This window comes from Ranitomeya variabilis, chromosome 2 (assembly GCF_051348905.1).
Source record: "Ranitomeya variabilis isolate aRanVar5 chromosome 2, aRanVar5.hap1, whole genome shotgun sequence".
Taxonomy (NCBI): domain Eukaryota; kingdom Metazoa; phylum Chordata; class Amphibia; order Anura; family Dendrobatidae; genus Ranitomeya; species Ranitomeya variabilis.
The window spans coordinates 324,272,147-324,297,458 of NC_135233.1; the positions used below are offsets into that span (position 1 = coordinate 324,272,147).

Here is a 25,312-nt window from a genome sequence, read left to right on the forward strand (position 1 = left end):
AACAATAATCAACTTTGAAATGTACCTCCTTTAAAAGTCCTCTCAATTCTCAAGAACGGAGGTTTGTGCACAGCTTATTGCCTAGGTTATCGGCCGCTGCTGAATTCAGAGTGGTCGGTTACTTGGGCCAGGTAGCCCATTCTGAGCTTATTGCTGCATCTGGTTAGCGTCATCTCCCCCACACGTCTCCCATGGGAAGGAAAATCTCTGTCTCCTAGCAGTCTGAGAGTGTTCATGAAAAAAAAGTAGAATACCCCTTTAAAGGGAACCTGTCAGTAGAATCTACCTTCCTAAGCCGTCTGTATGGGCATGTAGGTCATAGGAAATGGAACAAAATTGTTACTTGCTACCTGTGATCCAATTATTTATTCCACAGAAATCCACTTTTTTTAATATGTAAGTGAGCTGTTAAGATCTATGGACCGGACATAGATCCCTGATAATCTGTCTCCAAAGATTATTTTACTTTAAAAGGGGTCAAAGGATAGGGGGGATAAAGAATGTCAGCTGTAGCACCTGGCAAACCGTCGATCAGCTATTATTCAGAGCTCAGGTGTTGCCCACCCTCTCCTGGTCCACGGCTCCCCTGCTCTTTGTTGATAGGTTGCATGGGTGATGTCAGAACTCCACTGCATGTGATTGTGAAGCCAATCACTGCCCTCGGCTTGTGCTGTCTACATCAGCATTGCCTCTGAGCCCAGTGATTGGCTGCAGTGGTCACATATGATATAGTTGTGATATCACTGCTGCTTCCTGTCATCAGAGACTGGAACAGTGACATTGTACTGTAGCTCGGCAGGGTAAGTAACACCTGAGTTTATTATTTTTAGCCTACTGTAAGTAGAAGCCGAAGGAACGTTTATTAGCTGAAAACCGCTTTAATTGTGTGGGGTAGCACATTCCAAAGAACTGGTGCAGCACGAGAAAAACCTTGGAAACAGAAGTGGGAGAATTGCATGACGGAGGATTTTATTCACAAATCATCAGTAGAACAGGTGTCATTGGTGTCTGGGGGGCTATATAGAGAGATAGCAGTGTTGGGGGAGTGCATTATGGATAAGATGGCTAGATATACATTCTCCTGGGGAAGTTTTAATCTGTTCCAGGAAACCTCTAAAGATATTGACTTCTTTCTTGTAATTTTATCTGTATGGCGGTTCGAGTCTGATTTTGTAGCTCTTTGGCAGCTTGCTAAAAGAAGGGGCTACTAACAATCACAAGTGTTTTGCTTAAAGGGGATGCATGAAGTTACCAAAGCATGATGTATGTGGGGAGCCAGACAACTGGGCACGGCAGACCTGATCCTTGGCAGCAGCGGGGGTCCAGCTCCCCGTACCGGAGTGTAAAGGCCGTGCTGGGCAGTCTTGTGTCAGTTCTGTGAAAATGCCTGCTCATCACACAAACCGGTGACTTTCTTGGTGCTTGGTACTAGGAGTTAAACATGATCAAGTAAATAGGAGATCGGCCTCTGCACAGGGTGGTACCAGCTATAATGGCCAGGGGGAGGGACATGACGCCACCGGCCTCTGACGCACTAAACATTGGGGTCACCGCTGTGCTCTGCTTTCACTTTACGGCCGGCAGTCAGTCAGTGTGGGAAGCAGACGGCAAGGGACCTGACGGACACCGGAATGTGAGTATGTACTGTTTGTTTTTTTTTTACATTTACGATGGTAACCAGGGTAAACATCGGGTTACTAAGCGCGGCCCTGCGCTTAGTAACCCGATGTTTACCCTGGTTACCCGGGGACTTCGGCATCGTTGGTCGCTGGAGAGCTGTCTGTGTGACAGCTCCCCAGCGACCACACAACGACTTACCAACGATCACGGCCAGGTCGTATCGCTGGTCGTGATCGTTGGTAAATCGTTTTGTGTAACGGTACCCTAACAGTGCTAACCACTGAGCCACCGTCCTATGCACTGAGCCACCGTCCTGCCCTATCTTCATCATCATCATAGACTGGGACTGAAGCAGCAGGGCACAAGGTATCAGGTTGTCAGATTAGGCTACACTCATAGCTTTCTGCTCCTAACAAACTGCAGTCGCCATATCACAAGACCATTTTCATTTATTTAAGGAACGTTTTTAGTCTCCTCTCCAATTGTTCTCTCCCCATTCACCAGTCGGCAGCTCATCTTTGATTTGTGCCGGGCGATGTCCTGACAGTGATGTAATGCCCACATAAATGATCCAAGCAGCCGGTGGACTAGTGTTCACACGTTGCTTTTTTTGCAGCGTTTTTTTTAATACAAATTTTCAGCTGCATTCCACAGCACCAGCAAAGTCTGAGAGATCAGACATCTTATGCACACAGCTTTTTTTTTCTTGCTTGATTGTATTGTCAAACAACTTTTTTTTGCAAAATGCAGCGTAATTCTTTCAGCATTTTTCATCCATTGATTTAATGCAAAAAACACTGCAAACATGCAAGTATCAGGTTTTAAGGCGTTTTTGGTTTCAAAACCTAATGAAGTTGAGACAAAAATGCAGTAAAAAAAAAAGCACAGCAAAAACCTGCTCTTTGTTAGCCGCTTAAACTTTGCATAAAAAAAGCGCAACTTGTGAACATGGCCTTATTGTCTGATTATCTGCTGGTGGGAGAGGACCTTAATGTGATGCATTAATAAAGTTACCAAACTTCCTATCTCTCTTCTGTCCTTGTATAAACTGCACAGCGCTGTGTATAGCAGTGACTAATGGCTTATCACCTTGGAACATTTTGGTTATTTTAAGTGTGATAAATATTTATTTCCTGATGCCGGTGTATGTGATATGTTATGTACACAGTATTTTCCTCCTTTACCCTCGTTCTTCTTTCTTGCTCCTTCACGTCATTAGGCGCTGTCAGAAATAAACCAAATTGTAGCTTTTAACATCCTACACATTAAATGGAAAAAGATAAAGACATATTCAGCCTTTATGAAGTGCACAGTCACTGGTCAGACATGTTCAGCCTTTATGAAGTGCACAGTCACTGGTCAGACATGTTCAGCCTTTATGAAGTGCACAGTCACTGGTCAGACATGTTCAGCCTTTATGAAGTGCACAGTCACTGGTCAGACATGTTCAGCCTTTATGAAGTGCACAGTCACTGGTCAGACATGTTCAGCCTTTATGAAGTGCACAGTCACTGGTCGGACATGGTTACTTTGTAGCTCCTCGGCTGTCGTCATGGGCATGATGGGAGCCAGTGTGGGGAATGTGGACTTTCCCACGGATCCAGCAAAACCTTCATCAGTTACATGACAAACATAAGCTTTTGTCAAGAATGAACTGGTGTAAGTGTTTCCTCCATGCTTCTGCTTTTCTATGCTCTGTGACAAGTAACTTTCCATTACAGCCTTAGCACCAGGGAAGCCATAGACAGAAGCTCGTAAATCCCACCAATTTCCATCTGTCACTGGTAGTCTGCCTTAAATTAGTAATAATCTGTGGCAAAGGCGCTTAGACATAGCAGAGCTGGGGCCGTTCTCCTGCCAGTCTCGATCTGTCCTATTCCAGCTCAGCCGGATGCCGGACTTCGTCTTGTTGCCATTGATCTATACTGAAGTCTGTCTATGTAGAAATCCTAATGGTCTCGTACAAGCGTACGCAGGAGACGTGACCTTGTGTAAGAGGATAAGCTGGGACTTTCTGAAATATTCGTAATGATATTTATGTATTTGCTGCATCAACCAAAGCCAGTAGATTTTTTTGGAAAGTTTGGGATCACAGCTATTGAGTTGTTCTCTGGTGTAAAATTGTGATTACTTGGTGCCCGGCTGCGGCCTGGAGTTAGGACCTGTGAGCGGGCAACGTGGCAATAGCCACGTCATCTGCTGAATCTGTCCATGGGATCTCGTCTACACAAGTGCAGATCCTTTAGGATCATTGAGATCTATCTACATGTGGCTATACGGAAAGCAAATTTCACCTCTAAAGAAAGACACTTGATATTCTAATTTAAAGGGGTTGTACAGGATTAGAAAAACCTACATTCTGTAAAAAAACAAAGCAGCGTCACATGTAGTCACAGGTTTTGTGTATTCTTGCAGCTCCACTCTACTGAGCTGAATTGGACCTGATACAACCATGGACGGGAGTGGCAATATTTTTGAAGGAAAAAAATGGCCTTCTAATCTGTCAACTAATTTAAGAATTATCGTAAGGAACCTAGGATTTAATTTAGCAACTATCACTTTTCTAATAAAGGGTTATTCTGGGGTGTACTTCTGCTCCCAAGCGCAGCTCAACTGAGTTTCCACCTGTTGCCGCCATGATTTTTGGAGGTCGGCACTTGTGGCTACTTTTCCAGACAACATAATTGTAGTTGGAGGTGCACCTAGGAGGTACGAGGAGCTTGTGAAGTTGGAGGTGCACCTAGTAGGTACGAGGAGCTTGTGAAGTTGGAGGTGCACCTAGGAGGTACGAGGAGCTTGTGAAGTTGCAGGTGCACCTAGGAGGTACGAGGAGCTCGTGAAGTTTGAGGTGCACCTAGGAGGTACGAGGAACTCGTGAAGTTTGAGGTGCACCTAGAGATATGAGGAGCTTGTGCAGTTGGAGGTGAACCTAGGCGGTACGAAGAGGTCGGAGGTGCACCTAGGAGGTATGAGGAGCTTGTGAACTGGAGTACTACACAGCCCCTGGATGGACCCATTCTCTATGATATAAACGGATATTTCTAGAATCCATCTCAAGACAAGGACACTAGGTGTATGTCAGCTTTTCCTTAAAAATAGCATTGAGACAAGTGTTGCTTGATATTTCCCAGCCTATTAAAAAAAAAATTCTTTTGTTTCTGTATTCCTGATTAAACACTTTCTGCAGAAATAGAAAGATCAGATAAACATGCGATTTCCTAAATGGATCGTCTCCAGTAATTCCCCTAAACAGCGCCTTGTGTTCCCGAGTAGACCACAGCCGGTGACCATGTGTGACGGTGCTCGCTGCTCCCCTGTCCTGTAGGAGATATGGATGTAATGATACTGGGGTGTTCTGTCACAAAGGTTTGGTGAGAAGTCTTATGTTATATTGTTATATTTTTTCTTGTATTTGACAGTGTCCTGGAGAAGAAAATCGTGTAGGAACCCGGACTGTGTATGTTGGACATCGGCCAACTTCAGAAACAGATGCTTATATTGCACCCAAATTCTGCGATAACAGGATTGTCTCATCAAAGGTTGGAAAGCTTCTTACATTACATAAACTTTTTTTTTTTTTTTTTGAAAATTTTTTATTTTTTTGTAGCTTTTTTTTTTTTTTTTTTTTTTTTTTTTTTTAGTTGAGCATTGTGCTTTTAAGATTGGTAGTGTAAATTCCTGCTTTACTGCCAGAACTCCTAGTTAACCAAATTAGCATTAAAGCCCATGGGAGTCTTTTGACATGGAAAATGATTTTTCACATATGGTTGTGGTTACCTCTAGTTAATAAAATTATACTGAGTTTCAGGCTGCAATCTTCATTCATTTATTAATTTTTTGACTCCTGATGTGCAGTTTTCAGCCTGATCAAAGTTTCAGGTTTTTTCTCGTGGGATTGTCTCTCCCAGTAATATAGGCTGGATGTGAGGAGGTCTGTGTATATCCAGGGGCTGCTGCTTTCATTTGCTGATATATCACAACTTTTTCCAATACTGCATTTATTGCCTTTTCATCTCCTCTCCTCTTTTTCTACAACCTGTATTCTCTGCCCTCCCTGAGTCTGCACATGCTTCCCTTTTCTCCACATACCAAAGGATGCACCAGGAAGACCAGACTGGATCAAGATATATTATTTTATTATTTAATTATCAAGCAGCGATACAATATATAAACAACTACCGTTTAAAAATATACGATAAAAATACAAAACAATTAAAGGAATTTAGGAATTTAGTTCCGAAACGCGCGTCGGGTGTGTGCGTGTACTAAGGACGGCGCGGTGCCCTAAGGTAATATCCACTAATATCCACTATTTTTCCCTGAAATCTGTTATAGTTCAGCACTTAGCACTTTGTCTCTATCAGCACTGTGCAGGGTCTGGAAATAGCCCTGATGGTTAAAACAATTGTGTTTTTTGAATTTGTTGTTGTTGAATTGTGTTTTTTGAATTTATTTGCACTTCAGCACTTTTTTGCATATATTGCACATCAATTTTGGAGTTTTTTTTATTTTTGTTTCCACATTGTGTCACTTAATTTTTCAGGGAACTAATATACCCTGATTGTGGGTAATACTTACCTTGCATGGGTATATAAATAATTATTATTACTGTGCGGTTGGGTATCCGTATATTCATTTTTTATATGCCGTCCTGAGCTGCACACTTTTTTGTATGATTGTTTTGTGTTTTTATCGTATATTTTTAAACAGTAGTTGTTTATATATTGTATCGCTGCTTGATAATTAAATAATAAAATAATATATCTTGATCCAGTCTGGTCTTCCTGGTGCATCCTTTGGTTTGGTGATTGGTTTTGGTTCTTGGTTTAAGTGGTCTCCACTTTCTTTTTCCTCAAAAGACACCCGGGTGAGCTAATATCACTATGTTTATGATTGTGATACTGATTTATATATAGCCTTTATTTTATTTGGGTTGTTCTTTTGTAATTTTCCCTTTTTTTCCACATGTAGAACTGTGTTCAACCTTTTCCTTGCTGCTCTCTCTATCACTGAGAGAAGGGAGGAGGAAAGCAGGGAGCTCTCAGAACCAGGATCGGAAGTTGTGATAGATTTGTAACATGACATATATAGACATCCCGATATATAGTAGGTGTAATAAAAGTAATATTGGCAAATGCCTCCAATTAGAAATGTAGTATAGTTTATCTGATTATGTAGCTTACCCCCGTGCAGGCATTGCCGTAGCTTAGGTATCCATGGTTATGACCACTAACCACTTACTGACTCACTATATCAGTGGCCATAACCATGGATACCTAAGGCTACTTTCACACTAGCGTTTTTTTGCATATTTCGCAATGCGTCGTTTTGGCGAAAAAATGCATCCTGCAAAGTCGTCTGCAGGATGCGTTTTTTCCCCATAGACTAACATTAGCGACGCATTGCGACGTATTGACACACGTCGCAACCGTCGTGCGACGGTTGCGTCGTGTTGTGGCGGACCGCCGGCCGCAAAAAAACGTTACATGTAACTTTTTTTGTGCCGACGGTCCGCCATTTCCGACCGCGCATGCGCGGCTGGAACTCCGCCCCCACCTCCTCGCACCTCACAATGGGGCAGCGGATGCGTGGAAAAACAGCATCCGCTGCCCCCGTTGTGCGGCGCTTGCACGGTATGCGTCGGTACGTCGGGCTGACGCAGCGCGACGGCCCCGTACCGACGCTAGTGTGAAAGTAGCCTAAGCTACTGCAATGCCCAGCATGGAGTAAGTGATGTAGGGAATCAGAAGAACTATACTATTTATCTAATTGGAGTTATTTACTAATATTATTATTGATACAGCTACTGCATATGGAGATAGGTTCTTGGAGAAGGTAATACCCTTTTAACTATTTAAAGGACTTGAAGACCTGCAGCGGCAGGAAAATGATATACCTTTTTGATGACGGCTATTTAGAAGTTTGATTAACTTTACCTTTCACTTTACATGGCTGTGTAACTATATCAGTGACTGCCTTAAGTTCGTACTCTTTAGCTTCTCTGGATTTAGCGGAGAGTCTGTGACAAATCTTACATTTTCACGTTTAGATCTCGCACTTATCTGCATTTAAAACATCGCTCTGATGTCGCTCCAGAAAAGTAGGATGAGTGTCATGCGGGTACAATGTGACTTTCCTCACATACTATGCGTATGACATGCGTATGCAATGTCTTTTTTCTCTCTATTATTCTACAGTCATTTACAGGACCATTTACAGTGTTCCGTGTTACAGAATGGTAATGTATTCGTAATATTCGGATGGCATATGGATGGTCCGTGTGTCGTCTGTTTGTTTTCTCGCGCCCATTGACTTGCTCTGGCGAGTATCGTCCAATATACGAGGCCACTCACACCATGCTGTAATTTTTAATCATCCAGATTCCAGCTCAGAAAAAATCGCAGCGTAGCACTGAAACGGCAAATAATATTGGTCAGAGTGCAATCGGATTTTTCTTATCTGATTACACTTGTCCATTTTATGCGCAGATGAGTATGAGCCCCTACTGTCGAATGCTGCAGGTCTGTGAATCCATATTCAGTGTGAACATGGCCTAGAAATCCTTGTGTAACTGGAGGTTTGAGATTTGGATCATGTGTGATTCATTGCTGTGAAGATGATCAAAATTGATTAAAATGTGTTAATATTCTACCATCATGGAATTGTTAAATATTGTTATTTTTGAGACTCAAGGGGAATCTGTCAGCAGTTTGTCTTTATATGTAATCTGAAAGCAGTATAATGTAGGGCCAGAGGCCCTGATTCCAGGGATGTGTCACTTACTAGGCTGTATTTTGCTGCTTTAATAAAATCAGTGATTTATCAGCAGGAAATTATCACAAGAGTACTAGTTGTCTCGTGCCTCCTGGTCCAACCACACCCACATCACTGATTGGCAGCTTTCTGTCCATATACAATGTACACAGAATGCAGACAATCAGTGGTGTGGGCGGGGTTATACACCGCCGAGCATTCCGAGCTCTGCTGCATCTGCAACAGACAAATCTGTGATTCTGTCGCAGCTGCTGCAGCCAGTAGCCTAAATGATACATCGCTGGAATCAGTGTATCTGTCCCTACATCATGGTGATGTCAGATTACACTGCAAAAACCTGTTGACAGACTTCCATGGTGTGAGGCATTTGAGCAGGATCTGTTGACTGCCGTGTCTAGTATAGTAAAATAAACCAGTGTCTGAAATCTGGCCAGGAGTCTGAATTACCGAGCAGCTTATTGATTGCTTATCCATATGGTTAACTGAATTTGTATTGAACTTTGCATTTTGCAGGAAGATCTTTTTTAGTGTTTTTTTTGCTCAGCTCAAATCATTTATACCTTTTGATTACGGAGAGATTTCTGTATATTCTGAACAGAGCGATGGGTTTATATATACTATATACAGAGAGATGCGTTTCTGTATACTATATACAGAGGGATGGGTTTATATACTATATACAGAAAGATGCATTTCTGTATACTATATATAGAGGGATGGGTTTATATACTATATACCGAGGGATGGGTTTATATACAATAATAATAATAATAATAATAAAAATAAAAATAATAATAAAAATAATAAAAAATAATAATAATAATAATAATCTTTATTTTTATATAGCGCTAACATATTCCGCAGCGCTTTACAATTTTGCACACATTATCATCGCTGTCCCTGATGGGGCTCACAATCTAAATTCCCTATCAGTATGTCTTTGGAATGTGGGAGGAAACCGGAGTACCCGGAGGAAACCCACGCAAACACGGAGAGAACATACAAACTCTTTGCAGATGTTGTCCTGAGTGGGATTAGAACTCCAGCGCTGCAAGGCTGCTGTGCTAACCACTGCGCCACCGTGCTGCCCATACTATACACAGAGAGATGCGTTTCTGTATACTATATACAGAGGGATGGGTTTATATACTATATACAGAGAGATGCGTTTCTGTATACTACAGTATGTACAGAGAGATGGGGTTATATATACTATATACAGAGATGTATTTCTGTATACTATATATAGAGGGATGGGTTTATATACTATATATAGAGAGATGTGTTTCTGTATACTATGTACAGAGAGATGGGGTTATGTATACTATATACAGAGATATATTTCTGTATACTATATATAGAGGGATGGGTTTACATACTATATACAGAGAGATGGGTTTATATGCTGTATGCAGAGATGTGTTTCTGTATACTATATTGAGGGATGGGTTTATATATTATACAGAGATGCGTTTCTGTATACTATATATAGAGGGATGGGTTTATATGCTATATATAGAGAGATGTGTTTCTGTATACGATATTGAGGGGTGGGTTTATATACTATATACAGAGATGCGTTTCTGTATACTATATGTAGATGGATGGGTTTATATACTATATACAGAGAGGTGAGAGGTCTTTCTGTATACTATATTGAGGGATGGGTTTATATACTATATACAGAGATGTGTTTCTGTATACTATATATAGAGGGGATGGGTTTATATACTATATACAGCGAGATGTGTTTCTGTATACTATATATAGAAGGATGGGTTTATATACTATATACAGATAGATGTGTTTCTGTATGCTATATAGAGGGATGGGTTTATATACTATATACAGAGATGCGTTTCTGTATACTATATAAAGAGGGATGGGTTTATATATTATATACAGAGATGAGTTTCTGTATGCTATGTACAGAGCCATGGGTTTATATACAGAGATGAGTTTCTGTATACTATATACAGAGGGATGGGTTTATATTTGTGATGAGCGAATATACTTGTTACTCGAGATTTCCCGAGCACGCTCGGGTGTCCTCCAAGTATTTGTAAGTGCTCGGAGGTTTATTTTTCATCCCCGCAGCTGAAAGATTTACAGCTACTAGCCAGCATAAGTACATGTGGGGGTTGCCTGGTTGCTAAGGAATCCCCGCATGTAATCAAGCTGGCTAACAGATGTAAGTCATTCAGCTGCTGCAAGGAAAACTAAATCTCCGAACACTAACACATACTCTGAGGACACCCGAGCATGTCTCGATTAACGAGTATATTCGCTCATCACTAGTTTATATATTATATATAGAGAGATGAGTTTCTGTATACTACGTACAGAGGCATGAGTTTATTTACTATATACAGAGAGGAGTTTCTGTATACTATAGACAGAGGGATGGGTTTATATATTATATACAGAGAGATGAGTTTCTATATACTATGAACAGAGCCTTGGGTTTATATATACTATATACAGAGAGATGCGTTTCTGTATACTATATATAGAGGGATGGGTTTATATACTATATACAGAGAGGAGTTTCTGTATACGATATATATAGAAGGATAGGTTTATATACAGTGATGAGTTTCTGTATACTATATATAGAGGGATGCGTTCATATATTATATACGGAGAGATGAGTTTCTGTATACTATATATAGAGGGATGCGTTTATATGTTATATACGGAGAGATGCGTTTCTGTATACTATATATAGAGGGATGGGTTTATATACTATATACAGAGGAGTTTCTGTATACGATATATATAGAAGGATAGGTTTATATACAGAGATGAGTTTCTGTATACTATATATAGAGGGATGCGTTTATATATTATATACGGAGAGATGAGTTTCTGTATACTATATATAGAGGGATGCGTTTATATATTATATACGGAGAGATGAGTTTCTGTATACTATATATAGAGGGATGCGTTTATATATTATATACGGAGAGATGAGTTTCTGTATACTATATATAGAGGGATGGGTTTATATATTATATACGGAGAGATGAGTTTCTGTATACTATATATAGAGGGATGGGGTTATATACTATATACAGAGAGATGCGTTTCTGTATACTATGTATAGAGGGATGGGGTTATATACTATATACAGAGAGATGAGTTTCTGTATACTGTATATAGAGGGATCGGTTTATATACTATATACAGAGAGAGGAGTTTCTGCATACTATGTACAGAGCGATGGTGTATATATACTATATACAGAGAGAAGACTGATAGTCACATACGTCATGGCTTTATACAAACTAAACCCATAAAAGCCTGGAGCCAGAAGTGATGTTGTACATGGTGCAGCGTCATGTGTGGCGGGATCTCCTCTGCCGAGCGTATAGTCATCAGCTAAATGCTTTCCCACGTAATGAGCTGATCTGAGATAATGAGGCTCGGCCGCGTGTATTCTTGGGTCACTGTTCCTAATCTGGGTCAGCATTGAATTTCCGGGCTATGTGAACTGATTTGGTTTTTGCTACAGAAAAAGCTGCTGCAAATGCTCGAGTTAGCATCTGATCACACTTTGCATTTTTACTGCACTTTCTCAGCTGTTTTTGCCGCATATAAACGCAGCCTCTTCCAGCACTATCAAAGTGTATTCGATTTCTGAAATCTTGTGGACATGCTGCTTATTTTTTTCCTTGCAGATCTGACAGTTTTCATGTCAATTCTTTCAGCGTTTTTCTCCTCTTCTAATGACATCATACATCAAAAACTTTTTATTTTTTTAATGCAGCGTTTTTCCTGCTAAAGGACACGTTTTTGATGCAGGAATGTCTGCAGCAAGTGCTTAGTGCGCACATGCCCTGAGGCGATGTGCACACGTTGCGGATCTGCAGCGTTTTTTTTCCCTTGCAGAAACGCTGCAAAACTGCAAGTGATTTACAGTATAATGTAAATCAATGGGAAAATAAAAATGCTGTGCTAATGGTGCAGAAAATTCTGCACGGAATCCGCAGCGGATTACAAAAAGGACCATGTCAATTCTTTGTGCGTTTCTGCACCCATTCCATAATAGGAAACGGCAGGGGTAAAAACCCATGAAATCTGCACAGAATCTGCAGTAAAAACGCACAAAATCCGCTTAAAAAAAAGCGCAGATTTTGACCTGCGTTTTCTGCCAAGAGATGCAGAATTCACACAGAAAATACCACAGGCCAATCCGTAATGTGGGCACATACCCTAAAGGCACAGATTCTGACCTGCGTTTTCTGCCAAGAAATGCAGAATCTACACAGAAAATACCACAGGCCAATCCGCAACGTGTGCACATAGCCTTTATGTCTCGTACAGGATGTGTGCAGCTTTTCGGAGTCTTTTTTTTCTTTTCTTAAATGCCTGAATTTTGGGCTACAATATGGTAATTGTTTTGCAATTCGTTTTCATAACGTTTTTTTTGCACGGTTTGGTTCAGGCTCTTTTCTAGGCTTCATAAGGCTGTGTGCCCACGGTCAGGACGAGTAGTGTTCTGGAGGCAGTGTATTTTCTCTGCTCCAAAACGCTGTGTCCTATATTCGCACTTGTTTTTTAGAACAATGTGGACTTACCGCTCTAATGGCAGTGTGTTCAGGGAAAGTACACCGAGGAGACGAGCGTGTCAGCTACAGAAATCGACATACCGTGGCTCGGACTCCCGCACCGTGAGGGAGTTTATGCAGCATTATAAAGAAGCATCGTGGTCAGGGGCTTTCTATAAATCCCATCCACTGTGCTTCTAATGTAGAACGCAGCGTTTTGGAGAGGAGAAAACACGATGCGTCCACACTGCTACTATTCCTGATCGTGGGCACACAGCCTCATGAGTTGTTCTCATAGGTGAGTTTTTAACGATTTTATCTTTTTTTTTTTTTTTTCTCTGACTTCCTTTTTTAGCTGATTTGTGGCCACATCAATGTTCAGCTCAAGAGCATATGAAAAATTGTCCTAGTTTCATCTCGTAAAGTCAAACCGTTTTTTTTTTTTCTTTTAACATTTTCATCATGTTTGCATCCATGTGTCATCCGTTCGTCCATTTTTTTTACGTCTGTCCGATCCGCTTTTATACAGCTATATTAAAATATGTACATGATTACGTACAGTTTCCTAGACATCATACAAATTTAAAAATTAGATGCCACTGTGATGATCCGATTTATTTATTTGATTCTCACCCATAGACTTGACTGTGTGAGTTTCATACAAGGCGCAGATGAAAGTAGTGCATGCTGTGATTTTTTTATTCTTTCAGACACTCAGACCTAGGAAAAAAAAATTAATCTGAACATCACAATTAAATATCATGAGTCCGCGTGCTGTCCCATTTACACTTTCATCTGCAGGAGCTTTAATGTGGTCAGAAATTGGTGCAAATCTTAATTTAAAAGACATACAAAGTCCTTGTCAGGCAGAGCTCACTGATAGTTTATCGGTTAACTCACTACTGCCTGCAATGTTCTCAAAAACAAAGAGTCTAAATAAAGCCAAACAGTGCAACATTTTCGAACAAATCCGATTGCAATATAATGATTTTATCCCAATATACACTATTTAAATAGAAAAAAGAAAATATTGTCCCTGAAGGTTTCCATGTCTTTTCCCGTCTTGCTGCCCTGTCTTCTGTACATTTGATTCCATGTAAATTAAGGACAGACCTATACAGGATAGCCTCCGTGTTTTCCCCATAGCATTGTCTGCACTCATCCCGTGCCAGCGCTATCCTGATGACGTAATAGAAAGTTTATTTTTTAGGGACGTTTTTGACTTGTCCTTTACTAAATGTAAGTTTTCCGGAATGTAGGATGTTTCTTTTCTTTTCCAATAAACAGTGTCCAGGTGGAGGAAGTGTGTGATCACTATGGGGCCGGCTGCCTCTTTATTTCGGGACATGTGTTCCCTTTCTTGTGCAGAGTCCAGGACATTATTGTGGTGCGTGCTGCTCCATAATGTACTCTCTGGGGTATAGGAAGCCTTAGAATAGGAGTTATACATAATTAACCATGTGTCTGCCAGACATGATGAATCGCTTGCGTTGCCTCTTTTTACTAGGTGGGAGCATTACAGAGACACAATGGGCGCGCGGCAGACGCCCGTCTCTGCAGCTTTACTGTATTGTGTCCCAGGAAAGGTTGGCGGCAGAGAAGACAAAACCTCCCATGAATTATGATGGGGAAACCTTCCGACTAACGTTTCCTGGCCCGATCACTAGCCATTTCTAGAATTATTGATCAGCTGGAGGAACTTTTTGATGATCTTTCTCAAAAATTGGTAAATTAGAACCATTTATTTTTTTTTATATTCCCGACATCTCATATTCTCCAAACTACCCAGTGAGACAGATATCCTCATAGACAAAATAATATTGCCTCTTCCAGTAAAGGGGTTCATTTTCCCCCTTTCAACAATATGTATCTGATTGCTGAGCACTATCAATATAGAATAGATTGATGGTAGGTTATTTAGGGCTTCGTTCTATTCATTGTCTGAGACTTATGGGAACCTCCGTCAGTCCAATAGACAATGAATAAAGTGACTATGAGCATGTGCGACCACTGCTCCTTTCAAACGGGACAGATGACCCCTATTCTGGGGTTTTCAATGGTGGGACCCCCCCAGAGACCTATCTCTTTATAAGTTGTAAATGTGGGACAATCCTTTTAATTGTTCCATATCTTTTTAAAGGGATAATTCCATTATGGACAATATGATCTATCCACATTATAGGTGGTAAATGGCTGATTGCCGGGCCTCACCCCTGGGACACACTGATCTTTAGCGAGGGTGTCTAGGGCCCCCTGCTCCTTCTCATCGTACAGTCACATGAGGGAGAACCGATGGAGTTCTGCTCCATTCATGGTTGGGATGTAAGCTCAGCCCTTTCTGTGGGTCCATGAAATGAAGATACGGAGAATTTGTGTATTCTTTCCTCACTGCCGATTATTGACGACGTCTGTTATCAGGACTTTATTAAACATGTGGTTTTTATTCACCGCGTCGAGGTGACACGCACTTCCTCTTCAGGAAACCAGTTCTGTGGGCGCCTGAGACAGAAAGGAGTATGGTGACTGCTGCTCCTCTTGGGTTCCTCCTCAATTCTTGGGATGTGGTGGAGCGATAGATGGTGATTGCTTGTGATTCCTGGTTTAGTGTTTAGTAGTGGTCTAGTGGTGGATTGGGGAAGCATTCTAGGAAAACCCCTTTAGAAAGAACTTGAATGTGTATTCTGCACTGCTCTCCTCCGCTGACGCCTCGATTACTGAAACCGCCACCTCTGGATCTCACACGTGACGCAGCAGATATGAGCAGATGAGACCTCACAGGCCCCGCTTATCTCCAGATACCATAAGGAGTAGAGCCGCAATACCCCTTTACCACAGACCTGTCAGGAGAGGGGTTGGGGCCATCTTTGCCCTTTATGTTATTATGTCCTGTTTGTCACCAGTTTTCACGCATGGGAGAAATGTTCAGTATTGTTAGGAGAAGCTTGGTGCTATGAGGCCGGCACTACATAACCAGGGGCCACAACCAGAAGTGCGCTGATGTGTGGTCTTCAGGGGGCCGCATACATGTATAACCAGTATTTCTTGGTACCCGTGTTGAGCCGTTCATCTCTGTGCATTGATGCATGTGACAGGATGGGTGAAGTAGAGCGTGGGATGAGAGCTTTGGTCTTCTGAGGAACAGTCTGTAAAGCCAAGTGTGTTACATGCCAGTAATAACGTAAGGGTACGTCTCCATCATCTGTGGAGGTCTGCAGACCACGTCCGCCTGACGTCTCTGATGGCACACGTGAGCTCACACTGAGTGTTTACCACCTGACACATTAGACATGGGCTCTCTGCCCTGAGGCCGAATTAAGAGGCCATCAAATGTGTATAATGGTCAATGATGGACCGTCAGTGAGGGAACATAAAGGCTGCGCCGTCACCGCTTCTTTCTGCACAAAGAGGTCTGCGGAGAAGAATGGTCCGCCTGAGGCTGGCAAGAACCTCTCATGTCTTCAATGTTGCTTTAAAGGAAATTTGTCATCAGGAAATTACCGATTTGCTTCTAAATGTTGATTAGAATCACTATTTTTATTTAAAAAAAATGTTTAAGAATATTGCTCTTTTTACACACTAGCAGCAACAGACCAATCCCATTTTCTCATAGAAACATTATCTAAGCATGCTCAAATCTTGGCAAAGATCATTGGGAGTGAAGGGGGAGGAGGTGAGCTGTGACATCACTTATTGTGAATGGTTGATCCTGTCTTCTCTAATGTACATAGTGGTTTTTATCGGTCATCATACAAGGGGAGGTGAGCTGTGACATCACCTATTGGGAATGGTGTATCCTGTGTTATCTACTGTATATAGAGGTGTGATCAGTCATTGTACAGGAGGGGGAGGAGGTGAGCTGTGACATCAGCTATTATGAATGGTGGATCCTGTGTTATCTACTGTATATAGTGATATCAGTTATTGTACAGGAGGAGGTGAGCTGTGCTGTGACCTATTGTGAATGGTGGATCCTGTGTTATCTACTGTATATAGAGGTGTTATCAGTCATTGTACAGGAGGGGGAGGAGGTGAGCTGTGACCTATTATGAATGGTGCATCCTGTGTTATCTACTGTATATAGAGGTGTTATCAGTCATTGTACAGGAGGGGGAGGTGAGCTGTGACATCACCTATTGTGAATGGTGGATCCTGTGTTATCTACTGTATATAGAGGTGTGATCAGTCATTGTACAGGAGTCGGAGGAGGTGAGCTGTGACATCAGCTATTATGAATGGTGCATCCTGTGTAATCTACTGTATATAGAGGTGTTATCAGTCATTGTACAGGAGGCGGACATGAGCTGTGCCGTGACCTATTGTGAATGGTGGGTCTGGTGTTCTCTTAAGTAAGTTTATACTTGTCATTGTAATCCTGTCTGTGGTGATAATGAAACGCCTAAAATGTGTCTGAACAAAGCAGATGGTGCGAGTCTTGTATTAGACCTAGTGGTCAGTTCCTTTTTTGTGTTTTTTTTTTTTTTTTTTGTAATCTTGATAGGAATATGGAAATGTAAAAATAAAACATAACAAAAATGTAATATAAAAAATCTGATTTAAACACTAGGTCACTTTATGACACATTCCCTATAAAATGCTGAACTTTGCCCTCCAGCATTCGGCGTGTTTTGTGCATAGGTATCCTGTATGTCTAGCATAGAATGAGTGGTCCTTCCATCGGTGCAGCGATATTTAGGAGCTGCATTGTAACCGGGGTCTTTTGTAAGAGCTTCTGGTTACTGGGATAATCGTCATCTAGGAAACGTGTAAGAATGAAGTTCTGGAGATTCATTACTGCAGGGATCTCGGCAACTCCCAATGTACGCCGAGCAGAAAATGGGGGGTATTTAGTATGTGTTCACTCCTGATCTAGATGTCCAGTCCTGTCCATACCGCCACATCTCCATATTGCCAATCGTCTCTGATCCCGTGGGTGCAGCTAGTCAGGTTGGTGCTGCACCCGAGCTCATTGCTCTTACACAGATAGGAGAAGACGCCTATTTCTGGAAATCCCTTACACTGCCTGTAGACTTTCAATCGTTCTCAACATGATGATGATTATTATTATTGAATTGTGGTTGAGATTGGTCTTAGAACTCGCAACCTTTGATAACCAAAAAATGACTTTTCTTCCTTTTTTCTCTTTTTTTTTTTTTTTTGCAGTACACAGTGTGGAACTTCATCCCTAAAAATCTGTTTGAGCAGTTTAGAAGAATTGCAAATTTTTATTTTCTCATCATTTTTTTGGTTCAGGTAAGTTATAAATTTACTTTTGCAGTTTTTTTGTACTTACGCTAATGAAAACCAACCACCGATGATGTGGTGGGGAGCACTGTTGGGGAGGTAGATCTTTCCTGGGTGTTTCCTCCACCAATTTCTATCCTACCTCCATTAGTACGAGGCTTCAGTTTGGATACTGAGAGGATGGCCCAAAAAAACCTCACAATGGGGAGAATTTATTAAGGCTGGCATTCCATGTGCTGTCGTAGAGTAAATCTGCCCATGCACTTTAGGTAGCTGTCAGCCGGGGTATAAGGGGTAATATCTCCATTTTGGAGTGCCAGTGTAAGGAGACTTATAGGCCATGCAATGCCCCTATTGGAAATTAAAAATGCTAATGGTCTGTGTTTTCTGTGAGAGAGCATATCTCTGGCAGCAGCTGATCCCTTAGAGGAGAAAAGGATTGACAGCCTGAATTTGGGGGGTAGACAGGAGGCCCCCATACACATTACTGTTGCCAGGTTCAGACAACATTCGTCTAATATGCACAGGTGTCGTACGATTTACCATATTTAGTAGCAAAGTTACACTCTTGCTAATAACTTTGGGTAATTTTTGCATATCCATATGATAGAAATTAGTCTACACTGAGCATCAGCAGGCCTACACATGAAATTTGTTTTAAAGCAATATCTGGCCTAAGTTATCGTAAATTTGGGGAGCCCCTATCACTACATTTCCTACACTTTTTTGAAATATGGAAAACTGCATAGGTGAAACATATCGCAGAGAAAGGGTAAGTTCACATTAGCGTTCGGGGGTTTTGCGGAGGGCTGCGTACGTCCTCCGTTAAGCCCCACCTACTTCCACATACTTGCATGCATCCTGCGTACCTGTCTTTCACATTGGGTACGCAGGACATGCGCATGTGTCCGCATGCATCGTTTTGACACTGCGTCGAACGCAACATGTTGCATTTTGTTGCGGTCCGCAGACGCGTCAAACGACTCATGCGGAAGCATCCGCATACATCTGCATGGCCTGCGTACCCAATGTTAAAGATGGGTATGCAGGACACATGCAGACGTAGGCGGAGCTGAATGGAAGAGGTGCGGCAGTGGGCGGGGCTTAACGGAGGAAGTACGCCGTCCTCCGCAGCTCTGCCCTACGCAAATGTGAAACCAGCCAAATGTGTGGCAGAACACTAAAAAAAAACAAAAACATGGCAAATCTTGATAAATTCACCCACTTGTTTTTACAGTCATAAAATGGGACAATGCATGTGATACATTTTCAAAAATTATTGCTCAAACGGGCAAGTCAGCAAAAGTGTACGGCCATCATTGTAGACTTGGCTTCCTGTGGAGAAGACATCCATGTTGTTCTTCCCTTTATCTTCCCAGATACCATTTTTCTTCTTTCTGTCTGTGGTCTTAAGAAAATGAGTAAATTCTCATAAGGAAAGGAGCTCTTGTCTTGGGGTTTACATTTCGTCAGATTTTCCTTGTGATATAATTCTCCTCTATTAGAATAAATCTGAGGCTTCTTTACAGCAGGTGTAATAAGGTGGCAGATCTCTGCTCGGGCTAGATGACTGCTGAGCTCTTAATAGCATACTCGTATAATCTCTCCCGTGGTGGCGTAATTCATGATGCATACATTCCCACGGACTGTCTAATCCTAATTAATTCACAGTAATTCTCATGTGTGCAAGTCCAGGAAGCAAATCTGTTTTCCCAGCTTCAATATTGAATGCAGCAAATAATAAAATTCATAAAAAGAAAATTTTACAATAACTTTTATACTTGAAACCTAGTTATCATTTCAAAGAGGTTGTCTACTTTTTCTTTTATTTTTTTTATTCCATATGCATGCTTCATTAAAAATAATAAAATCAGAGCTACCTACCCTCTGCTGCTCCAGCACTACTTCTCAGACCCTGCGTCTGGTACTTGTTGAAATGCCTGTAGCACATTACCATGCAGCCAATCACTGGACTCTGTGGTCTCTCGCCATCTACCTGGACATTCTCTGAGCCCAGTGATTGGCTGCAGTGGTCACATGTCTTTTTTTGTGACACTATCTGCAGCCTTGTCAGCAAAAACTGTGAGGCAGGGTCACAGATGAAGTGCTGGAGCAGCAAGGGTTAGTAAGGCTGATTCTGTTTTCTGTTTTTCTTAAGGTTTACGCTGTTAAGAAAAAAAAAGAAATAATAGAAACTCCATTTAATTTGCATCTTTTATGCACTATTTTTATTAATGCGATGCTGTTATGGCAGTTTTGTGTCCCATACATGCACATGAATGTAGAACCAGGTGCTGGGGTCTGCTTGTTCTGTAGATGCTTGGGGGGTACCAGGTGCCTGACCCCCAGCAGTCTCATTATGACAGGTCTTCTTGACATGTGGTATATTTCCTTCATTGGTAGTGTATTCTATTGTTGCCTCTCAGTATGGCAGCAATGAATGTGCTGTGAATTGGAATGGTGTTGATTGCAATCTGCTAATTAATCGTAGCGCTTACACTAGAACACTGACAACTAATTTCTGGCGTTGGCAGGTGCTGACTTCACACTTTACTTTATGGCCTACATAAAACATTGTGAATGTAGCCAATATTTTGTATTTATTTTTTTTAGTTTTGTGATACATGAACTGATTAACTAGCGTAGTTAAGTTTAGAAGTATCTGACGACCTGTGTGATTTATCACCGCATCCATTATTCTGTCTATCGACAACAAATTCCAAAACGGTGCACCATAATTTTAGTCATCTGTTAGAGCTTACATACTCACGGCACATGAGGTGTTCACTCTTTAGGACCATAGCTCATGGGTTGGGACGTTGCTAGTTTATTGGCAGAATCTGGAACTAAATTCTGACATATGGCTAGATGCACATTTGAAGAGACCCTGTAAGCATAGAATGACTGTTCAAACCAAGCACAGGCGCTTGGTGCATCATGATGGGGCCAGTAATTTAAGTGCACCTTCCCACATACTTGTTTTACCATCTATCTCTGCTCTTCTCTATAAAGCCAGAGCTGTCAATCAAAAAGGTAAGTGCACTTAAATGTTTCACCAAACCAAGGGTGCACCGACCGCGAGTACTTGGTTTGACAGCCATTCTGTGCTGTCACACCCTTTAAGCTAGGGGTGGAGAACCTCAAACCACCATGATGACCTTTTATCCGGCAGAGTTTGGGCCAGCAGCTTCATTTTGATAGCCTCCGACCCATTAGTTTCTTCTTGCTATGTGAGCACGCGCACGCTCTGTTCACTCCTGAGGCGCGTGCAATGAAAAATTACGTTCTGACACCAGTGCCAGCGTTCGGACATAAGTTGTGTGTAGTGTTGGCCCTCAGTTTGTACGGCCCCTGAAGGATGGTATAAATATCCACATGGCCTTTGGCAGAAAAGACTCTCCGCCCCTGCTTTAAGCATTCCTGTCCATCGAGCAAATGTCCGTTTCTGCCGAAATGCCCAACATGCTGGATTCCGAGTGGAATTTTGCCATAGCCCCGACAGAGCCCGATGCTTAAATGAAGTCATGTCTGGAATCCCATCAAAATCCAGATTTTTCAGGCATTCCGACCAATACCCTGATGTAGTGCTCCACAGAGAACATGGTTTTTATTGTGAACCTTCCCTAACCTGTACTACGTACTGTGAGATTCACATCTGTTCTGTTAGCTATTAACATTTGTAAGAGCCTTGACTTCTCACCCATCAATGGACCTTCTCACCTCAGGGACTCCTGCCATCGTGGTCCATTGTCTGGCCTGTAGTCTGTTCTCAGGTGTAGAAAGCTTCAGTAGGTCTTTTGTCTAGAATTACACATTGTTTGCCCTGACTGATTTCTAATGCAGATGAAATGTTGGATTTTTTTGATTTTCAGACAGCAGTATTCCGTGAGGAACATGTTCAATGTAAGCCTACAACACATACAATGTATAGGAATATAGTGGCATATACGTTCACCATTGACTCCTATTGAATAAAGGACATACTCACTTTTTTTTTTTGTTAGGTTTTTTTTTTATGTAACCTTAGCTTTCCTATACAGTGTGGAAAAAAAAACAACATACTTGCACAAACTGGTCCATTGTCACTCACTTGACATGCACTGGGTGCATCTGGGCCTAGACACATGTTAGATAATATGTTCGGTAATCAGTATATACTCCAAATGTGGCTCCTTTTCTTTTCCTGGGAGATGACCATTGTATCATCAGTGACTTTCTCCTCTCTTAAAGTCTTCCTAGCCAACCACTTGTATTTGGGCTCATGTAGACAGACCAATAATCTGGGAATGAGCACTACAAGGATCAGTGATTCCTGATGATATCAGCCCATGTATGGATGCCAGCAAACACCCAACAAACGAGCAAAGCCTTCTTTCATCGGATGAAATTATTTGTAAGCTTGCTTAGAAGTTCTCCTTCTCGGCAGCATATCTCCTGTGTAAGCAGGTCATGTGCTGCTGATAATGCATCCTATGCGCACTGAGTGATAGTGCTAATGATTGGCATTTCGGTCGGCCAATCCAAACACTCCATTAAATGACCAGCGATCAGGATTCCGAGTGTCTCTGCCTCTCAATTATTAACATAGGTAGCAAACATTAACAAAGATGTTGTCTCTCCACTGGAAATATATGACCTAAAATGTGACACTCGGCAAAAGGATTTTTCATAATATTGCACATTTTATTTCAATAGCGCATAACATTAAAAGATTAAATTTCCACCAGTGGAAAAAAACAGCCATAGGGTGTGGGATATGTAACTACATAGACAAGTTATAACGCCAGATAAAGTGACAATAACGGATAGCGCTACAATTAGTATATAGATAGTACCACAAACAAACAATAAAGCGTGTATAAAGAGCAATCGCATCACTAGAGATTTATACAACAGTAGCACCGCAGATCCACATATAGCAGGACAATAATAAAGTGCTAGTGCATGGGGACAGGTAGGTCTCGAGTATACAAACCCCACACGCTCGCACCCCCTGCACCTGCCCAAGCGCGCGTTTTGCCTGACCTTTGACGAGGGAATCCTATTGATAGGTAATTTCTATCATAATATTATTTGTTCGGTTCACCTTTTACATCAAGAGCATGTAACTTGCCTGTGTATTTATATGTATCCCACACCCCTGCTGTTTTTATTCCACTGGTGGAAACTTCCCCTTTTAATGTTGTTCACTATTGAAATAAAATTTACATTATTATGAAAACACCTTTGGTTGTATATCACATTTTAGGTCTTATTATTATGTCACGTAGTTACATTGGTTGAAAAAAAGATTTTGATCCATCGTGTTCAACCTTTCTCCACCAGTTATACATTCACTATCCCTAGATAATTTATAACCCACAACATTTGTTGTGAGGAAGTCATCAAGCCCTTGTATAAAAGCTTTTATAGTGTCGGCCATTACTACCTGGTCATTTGGAAGGAATAAGTCATGTACCAGACCCTTGAATTGACCACACATATATTTATACATATAAATGAGCTCTCTAAGGCCACATTCACACTAGCAGTATTTGGTCAGTATTTTACATCAGTATTTGTAAGCCAAAACCAGGAGTGGGACAAAGCTGAGAAGTATAATAGAAACCAGGGCTGTGGAGTCGGTAAGCCAAACCTCCGACTCAGACTCCTCCATCTCCATGACTCTGACTTTACCAAAATGGTCTCCTGCTACAACTCCATGACTCCGACTCCACAGCCCTGATAGAAACACGTCACCACTTCTGTATTTATCACCCACTCCTGATTTTGGATTACAAATACTGAACGTGTGAACATTGCTTAAGACGTTTTTTTTTTTTAACAAGCTAAACACCCAACTTTTAGAACCTCTCGTTATATGAAAGGCCTTCCATCCCTTGTAGTAATCTAGTTGCCCACCTTTGAACTGACTTCCATATTATAGATTTGGCCTTTATAAAGGATTTTCTCTTTTTTATACTTCCTAAAATCTTGTTTGCTTTTGCGGCTGCTGCTTGACATTGATTCCCAAGTCCTTCTCCTGATCTGTAGTCCCCAGTACACTCCATTTTAATGTATTTACATCAATAGGATTACTCCGTCCTAGGTGCATTACTCTACATTTATCTACATTCAACCTCAGATTGCTTTGTAATATCGCACCCGTTGGCTATCCTGCAGCAGCTTGCCAGCAGGTGGATTGCACTTCTTTTTGCTGATATATTGGAAATTCTGCATTGATTTCTGGCAGAATAGATTTCCATTAATACTTCTGATTTAGTACCATGGATCTATTGCTGTTGTTTAAGCTATCTACTACTGATTGCGATTCTAACCTCCATCTATGTATATTATTCTGCCTGTGGTCACATTTCTGGTTTGCTGTGTTTCTGGCTTGCAGAATCCTCTAGAACAATGACTTTGTTGTCTTCTCCCCCACAGGCTATTGTTGATACACCAACAAGCCCAGTAACAAGTGGCCTTCCTCTTTTCTTTGTCATCACAGTTACTGCTATTAAACAGGTAAGAGGCCTGAAAGAGCCAGACATTAGAAACAAAAAACCCAGTAACATAATGAGAAATGGGCCCTGCACCACAAGGTGCCAAATAATCAGATTTAAACAACAAACCACTCCAAAACATAATATTCAAGCCAGAAGAAAAATGCAGAGTATAATGGTTTAGCAATTTGTATTTTTACTCATAATCATTTAAGCCATAAATAGTCACATAGCGTAAAATATAGGATACAAAAGGACATACAGACAGACACAAAATACAGTTCCAATCCCAGCGCGCGTTTCGTGTGGATACTTTCCTGCTTTCCCACCTCTTGAGAAAGCTGGGAAAATATCCACGCGAAACGCGCGTTGGGGTTGGAGTCACCTGGTTTTGTGCACTGCACTCTCCTATAGGGTCAGATGACCTGCTAATTTTGTTTCATTATACATGTTGCTCTTTGAAATGCAGCCCTGGACATAAATATATTGACTAATTGGTCAACATGACCGGACTATTACCTAGCCCTTTGAGGGTCTTACACTGACTTGTGCTGCAATCTATTCACTCTCTTATTACTCTACAATGGTCAACTCCTGCTTACTATTTGTATATATCTAACCCTATTGGAGTTAATTGACTAA

General features: G+C 41.3%; 1 protein-coding gene across 4 annotated transcripts in view; it reads left to right on the forward strand.

Annotated features, from left to right (window-relative positions):
- The window catches only part of ATP11C (ATPase phospholipid transporting 11C (ATP11C blood group)), a 177,897-nt gene that overhangs the window by 60,195 nt on the left and 92,390 nt on the right, over positions 1-25,312 (forward strand). For all 4 annotated transcript variants that reach the window (XM_077285257.1, XM_077285256.1, XM_077285255.1 and 1 more), the window contains exons 2-4: positions 5,040-5,159; positions 18,108-18,197; positions 24,612-24,692. In XM_077285257.1, coding sequence (XP_077141372.1) covers positions 5,040-5,159; positions 18,108-18,197; positions 24,612-24,692 — 291 coding nt within the window. The remainder of the gene's footprint in view (positions 1-5,039; positions 5,160-18,107; positions 18,198-24,611; positions 24,693-25,312) is intronic.